This window comes from Dendrobium catenatum, unplaced genomic scaffold, assembly GCF_001605985.2.
Source record: "Dendrobium catenatum unplaced genomic scaffold, ASM160598v2 fragScaff_scaffold_858, whole genome shotgun sequence".
Taxonomy (NCBI): Eukaryota; Viridiplantae; Streptophyta; class Magnoliopsida; order Asparagales; family Orchidaceae; genus Dendrobium; species Dendrobium catenatum.
The window spans coordinates 60,194-66,723 of NW_021319320.1; the positions used below are offsets into that span (position 1 = coordinate 60,194).

Consider the following 6,530-nt stretch of genomic DNA (forward strand, 5'->3'; position numbering starts at 1 on the left):
ATCTATCCAAAATCCAAAAAAAATGAGGCCAAATTTTTATGAGCTTTCTCGAATAAGAACCTTTTAAAAAAATTTGTCAAAATATTTTAATATAAATTTTATTATAATTGGTTTCGAAGTTCTTATATTTGCACTGAGATTAGTGTAATTTAAAATAACATATACAACACTAATCTCAATGTAAATCCAATATATAGTTCCAAAATCCATTTTTTATTCTTTTTTCTTTCATTATGAGGAGTTTAGTTTCAAAATCCATTGTAATACGGTTTGTATTAGGATATCCTAATACAAATTTTGTTCACTTTTAAAACAAATTATATCAAGTTCAGCATCAAGATTTATTTTTAGGTCTAAATCATAGTACAAAAGCCATAATGATGTTGGACCTATGTGATTTAAATAATTTATTGTACAAAATGAAATTTGATAATATTTATTTAGAGAATAATTTTTTTTTTAATCCATCAACTAATCTCATTACTTTCCTATTATCTCCTTCTTATTAATATTCCAACTCAATGTTCTTTTAGTTTATTAATATTTATTATTGTTGACATAGAAAGCAAATGTGCCTAAATTCTCATGAGTGAAAATGAGCTCTCACCTTTAGAGAGGTTGGTTCCAACTTCTATGTACTTATGAGTGAAAATCACTTCTCATCAATAGGAGCATGAACTATTTTCTATCAAATAAAGATGTGAAGTGTGTTCTTATAAAGTCAATTTCAATCACATTCAAATGCTTGTGAAGAAATAAGTTGTCTTTTTACAAATAGGGCCATCAAATTGTGAAAGAAATACATATATTTTTAAAATGAAAATTATTTTATATTTCTAAAAACATAAAAATGTCATTTTTAAATTTACCATGAGTAAAAAGTTATTTTTCTAGACTAACAATTTAGATGGGATGGGCACTAAGATTCGTCATTTTACTAACCCGATATTTTTTACGTTTTTCTATTAGCAATTTTATCATGAACTAATTCATTAATTAAGACTTGAGATATGTTTCCCACAACTATCGAATCCAACTAGATTTTTTTTAATTGAACGTAAAATTTACGAACATATGTCTTTAAAATATATACCCAATTATAGAATAATGAAATCTCTTTCTACTGAAGTTATTAAGTGGTCATAAACTACGTAGAATTTCAGACATAATAGCTCATTTATGTTAATCTAATTGAACTCAATATTATTTTTGAGTGATTTTGGGCTAAACTAATTTTTCTTGATAGAAATCAACCTTAAGAAACTTGCCACCTTACCCAATACACATGAAATTTAATGAACTATAGTTATAAAATTATAATTGAAACTTTAATTGCATCTTAAGGATTTTAGAAACATTTTCAAACAATAGTGTTTCAAAATTATTCTTTTACTAGTTTAATTTGAAACATGTTAAAATCCTATCAAAATACTTACTTTTTAGTTGAAACTATCAAAATCGGTCGAAATGAAAAATATTAATGACTTTTGAATCAATCTTAACAAAAATCTAATCATATTCAACCATAGCAATAAATAAAATGAAATTTCTAATAAATAGTTATATGGATGTTAAAATCCTTTTTATTAATATTTTAAGTTCACCAACTAGCATTAAAAAATAATGTAGTGATTATATGAATTTTGATTAAAATTTATTAATCCATTTAATATTAATGATTTTAAAATTATGGGAAGCTTAAGGGATGCTTCAACTCTACAAATGATCTTTGACAGTAATGACCTTTATCTCCATACTTATTTGCAATGATTATGAATGCTTTTATAGGTTGATTGATGCCCTTTAGCCTTAACTATTTTTTAAATTTCATCAACAAAAATGACTATTAAGTCTTACATCTTATTTATTTTCATGATTTATTAGGTCTTTATTATGCTAAGAATGTCTCTTGCAAAATCACAAAAAAAAAAAAATCTTCATGCTATCCACATTACAACATACTAAATTGAATATTTTTTATAGCTTGATTAAAATAACATAACTTTTTGAGAGAGAAACACTAAGTTGAATATTCTCATAGCCAAAACTTTCTTTACTATTCATGTTAAAAGTAAATGTTGTTCACTTAGGGGTTGTTCGATTGCCTGTATTTAGGATGTAAAGTAATCTAAATATAGATATTTTAGAAATTTTTATGTTTGGTTTGAAGTAAAAGAGGAATGTAAAAGGAGTGTATTCTAAATACTCATGGCAATATATTTTGAGTGTATTTAGAATTTCTTTGATTTGGGTGATTTCTAAATACACTACAAATGCATATTGAGCTTTGACCATTGTCGGCTACAGCCGCCATCGGGCAACATCGTAGGCCATCCACCGCCGTCGCAAGACACCACCGCCTCTGGCCACTAACAGCCACCCCAGCCTCAACATTATTGTGTTTTACATTGCATTCACTGTTACTCCAAATCAAACAAAAATAAAGTCTAGTCATGTAGTTATTATGCATTTATCCAAATAACTACAAAATATTCTTTTAACATAACAATCATTTTACATTGCATTCCTTTTTTACGCAACCAAACAGCCCGGCCCTTAGAGATGAAATTCCGCCATTCATTAGTCAGCTCCTGAGCTTGTCAATATTTTTTTGGCTGCTTATACACACATCGCATACACAAGACTCGAACTCAAAATCTCTTAGCTAACAGCCTAAGCTCCCAACTAATAGATAAATATGAGTTGTGTGCTTGTCAATGTTTCGCCTGCTAGTAATTTTTGGCTGCTGCTCAAAGGGGGCTTTATTACGCTGGTCCAGACACTATGTAATTATGGCAGACTGGGATTATGGAAGCTTTCAGCCTTTCTAGTTGATCATGATGGGTTTTTTCTCTATTAATTTAGAATGCCTTGCAATCATCTTGATTGCTCCTATGCTCAATTTTATATGGGACACACTTTCTTTCACCTGATTACTTACACTAAATCAATGACTTATTAGTTCTCTTGGGATGATTGGCTTATTTGCACTATTATTTTTATCCTATCGTGGCTGGGGACATATTAATGTATATGAATGTTATTTTTTTTCTGATTTCTTAAACCGGTTAATAGGGGTGTGAAAAATTGACATGACACGGAAATTCGACTTGAATAAAACCCAAAATTTTCAAGTTAGGATCAACCTGTTTTAAGAACAGGTCAGATTCGGGTCCCGATTTTCGACCCGTTTCGAATTCTGGGTTGGGTTCAGGTCAACATGAAAATTCGGTTTGGACCATGTTTTGACCTGCTATCTGCCCATCTCACGCACGCACCGCACTGGGCGTGCCCAGCTCGTACCCAAATGGACGAACTGGTTCCTTTGCCCCGCGCGTCTCACCTTGCCCCTGCAGGCCCCGCACCTCGGTGACTCGACCCCTATCCATCGCATCTCACCTCGCTCCAACTGGCCTGGTTAGCATCACCTGTGTTCGCGCGATGTTCTGGCAACCCAAGCTAATCCTTCTAATTGGGTCAGGTCAACTTGATAACCCGATGTGTCGGATCCGAGTTGCAATTTCTAACCCATTTGCAAAAACGAGTCAGATTCAAGTCAGATCAAATAGTAGTAGATCAATATCAAATTCGATCTAAACACAACCCGCAACCTATTTTTGACACCCCATGCTGTTGGAGAAATTATTACGTGAGGTCACCGGATCATTGTAGGAGAAATAGGATGCGCCACGTCATCGGATACATAGCAAAATAATGACGTGGTATATTCAAATTCGCCTCCAATCGACATCCGATGACTGTACATAATAATTTATCTTCAATATCTGCCTCAAATTCATTTCATAATGACACCAACTGTGCTTCCCTGTCAGCCTTCCATCCCAGCGAACGAACCGGCCCCATTTGGCTATTCATCATTACTCCACTTCAGTACACTCTTCACAATAACAACAGTCTCTATACTCTGTATGTACAAATTTTAATTGAAAAACGCCTATCAGAGCCATTATTGAACGACAGCTTAATAGGTGGTGGCGCCCATATAGACTTGATGAGCACTGAACCACCGCCATTTTATCAGATGATTATTGTACTGTTTCTCACCCATTTTACCTTCTGAAGAAGACAACTTTCCCTCGCCACAAAAATACAGGAAAGTGACTTCCACTCTTCCCACATTGAAGTTTTCACCTGCAGAACAATCAGTCAGCTAAGAAGACCTATTCAAAGGAAAACTTCAGATTTTATTTCGAGGACTGGCGATGAGGACGACTTCGATTCTGTACAGAAGCAATTGAGAAACGCTTCGCTTAAAATTAAAACAATTCAATACTTTGATGGCGCGTGATCTTACTTACAGTAGCAGATTTAATGATTATGAAGCATTAGAGGAAGAAAAAAGCTCTTTTGATTCGATCACAGAGAAGTCGTAGCAGAAGAAAACGTCAGCTTTTATTTTAATGTCTGTCCATGACGAGACAATACAAAATCATTTCAAAAACTCATCCATTAAAAATCTGATTTTTATTTATTTTCTTTCAAAAAGTTCACTCCTTTAATTTCGGTTCTTCATATTTACAGTTGCATATGCGTTCCTCTTAAGAAGGCGAAACAGAGGAGGTAGAGTCGTCAAACTCGCCGCCGGCGAAGGAGCCATCGACGCCGGAGGAAGCCCACAAGCGACGCTCGAACGCTTCCTGCATCTCCTCTGGGATGAGCAGAGTCCTACAAAGAGGACAGGTTCGCTGGTCATGGTTCACCCACCGGTCGAGACATCCCCGATGAAACACATGGCGGCAGTTGCTCAGCCACCGGACCTCCTCCCTTTCTTCAAACTCGTAGAGACAAACGGCGCAGCCATCGGCCAACGGTCTCCTGCGACCTTCCCCTTCTCCTTTAAGAAGCTCGTCAAAGCGGACGACGGGGAGAATTTCTTGAATGAGGATTGCGGAAGCTGAGCAGAGCTCCGGCGGAAGGTTGGCGTCAGGCCAGGGGACCTCCGATTCGAGGAGGTGGCTGAGGCCGGCGACGGCGAAGATGGAGGAGATGAGGCGGCGGAGGAAGTTGAGGAAGAAGATGAGATGAAAGATGAGTTTGGGAAAGAGGAGGTCGGAGTAACCGACGGGGAAGCCCATGGGTGAAGGAGAAAGGAGGTTTTTTTTTGAGTTTGCTCTGATTCTGCGTTGAGGTTTGATCTGTTTTAAAGGAGGAGGAGAAACGGGATTGCGACCTGCGCGTGGTGGGGCTCAACGGTCGTTGGTCGTGAAGGCTGAGGGAGATGGAAGGGTAAATAGTCGCTGGATCTCAGGCATAATATTATTTTTTGTGCAATATTACGGATAAAGAGAAAACAACAAGGAGAAAATGATTGACTTTAATTTATTTTTTTTATTATTCATTTACTTATAAGTTATAACTTTTAATATCTATATTATTATTTAATAAGTAACAACTATTTTCTGTTTTTTAGAATGAATTCATGTCCAAGCGAATTATAATATGTAAAATTGTGAAAATTGTCTAAAATTATGAAAATCGGTATTCTTAAAGTCATTTGTTGTTGCATTCAAAGGAAACCAACATTTGTGTAAATGGCTTTGAGATTCATTCAATGTAACATTAACTTCATCATTTTCCCCCATCACACAGCTTTCCTTAGCCACATCCAAACAATCAAATGTAAGAGCTAATTCATGGACCTAGACATCTGCCTGAGAAATTATGCATGGGATTATCGACATTAGTAGCACCTACTGTGATGCTGTAGAATCTAATTTGGAAGAATTATTCTTTTATCTTTTAATAAATAATAATCATAGTTATCTAATATTATCTATTAGTAATAAACATCAATACAAATTCTATAATTCAAAACATCAATACACATATATTCATTTATAAAAATTATATACACTACTCATGATCTATATAATCATATCACAAATAATGTGTCATCAGTAAAATAATAACTAAAAGAGACAGATCCTGAAGAATCCTGATCAGCCTCACACTCTTGCTTCCATGCCCTGACTTAACCACATATAATGAGCTAAAAAACCAGCAGGTCATCAAAACCTATAACTGAATTCAAAGCATGGTAAAGAAGTAATATGCATATCAATAGTCAAGTCGTAGCAGTTATATTCATATAATCATTGAATCGGTGCATAAATAATAAATCTATAATACAATAACAGTAGAATCTGTAAATAATAAAACACTATGGTACGGAAGTTATTAAAATTATAAATCAAATACGGACGTCAAATCTATAAAATGATTATCATATCAATAATATCAATTAGTACATAAATCATATAAAATATTAAATCAAAAATCGATAAAGACTGACAAAATTAAATTAATGTAATAAAATCGTATAGAAATATACACATGTTATCCAGACATTCTATATCACGTGGTTAGTATATCACATGTTTAATATCAGTACAATGAATCAATAATATTAAATAGTATAAGTATCCAAATCAATAACATTAATTGTTGCGTTCTGGAATATTCGCGGCGGTAGAGAAATATATGGTTTAACGTCTTAGCATTGTATGAAG

General features: G+C 34.2%; 1 protein-coding gene across 1 annotated transcript; it reads right to left on the reverse strand.

Annotated features, from left to right (window-relative positions):
• Window positions 1-4,271: 4,271 nt before the first annotated feature.
• On the reverse strand, window positions 4,272-5,153 carry LOC110113017 (E3 ubiquitin-protein ligase RHA1B-like). Its single transcript, XM_020845425.2, has one exon. It carries the CDS (start codon window positions 5,094-5,096, stop codon window positions 4,560-4,562), a length of 537 nt encoding a protein of 178 aa, XP_020701084.1. The 5' UTR covers window positions 5,097-5,153; the 3' UTR covers window positions 4,272-4,559.
• Between the last annotated feature and the right edge of the window lie 1,377 nt (window positions 5,154-6,530).

What these genes read in the sequence shown, in the direction of transcription:
- LOC110113017 (XM_020845425.2), bottom strand. Translation starts at nt 5,096, where the DNA reads ATGGGCTTCCCCGTCGGTTACTCCGACCTCCTCTTTCCCAAACTCATC.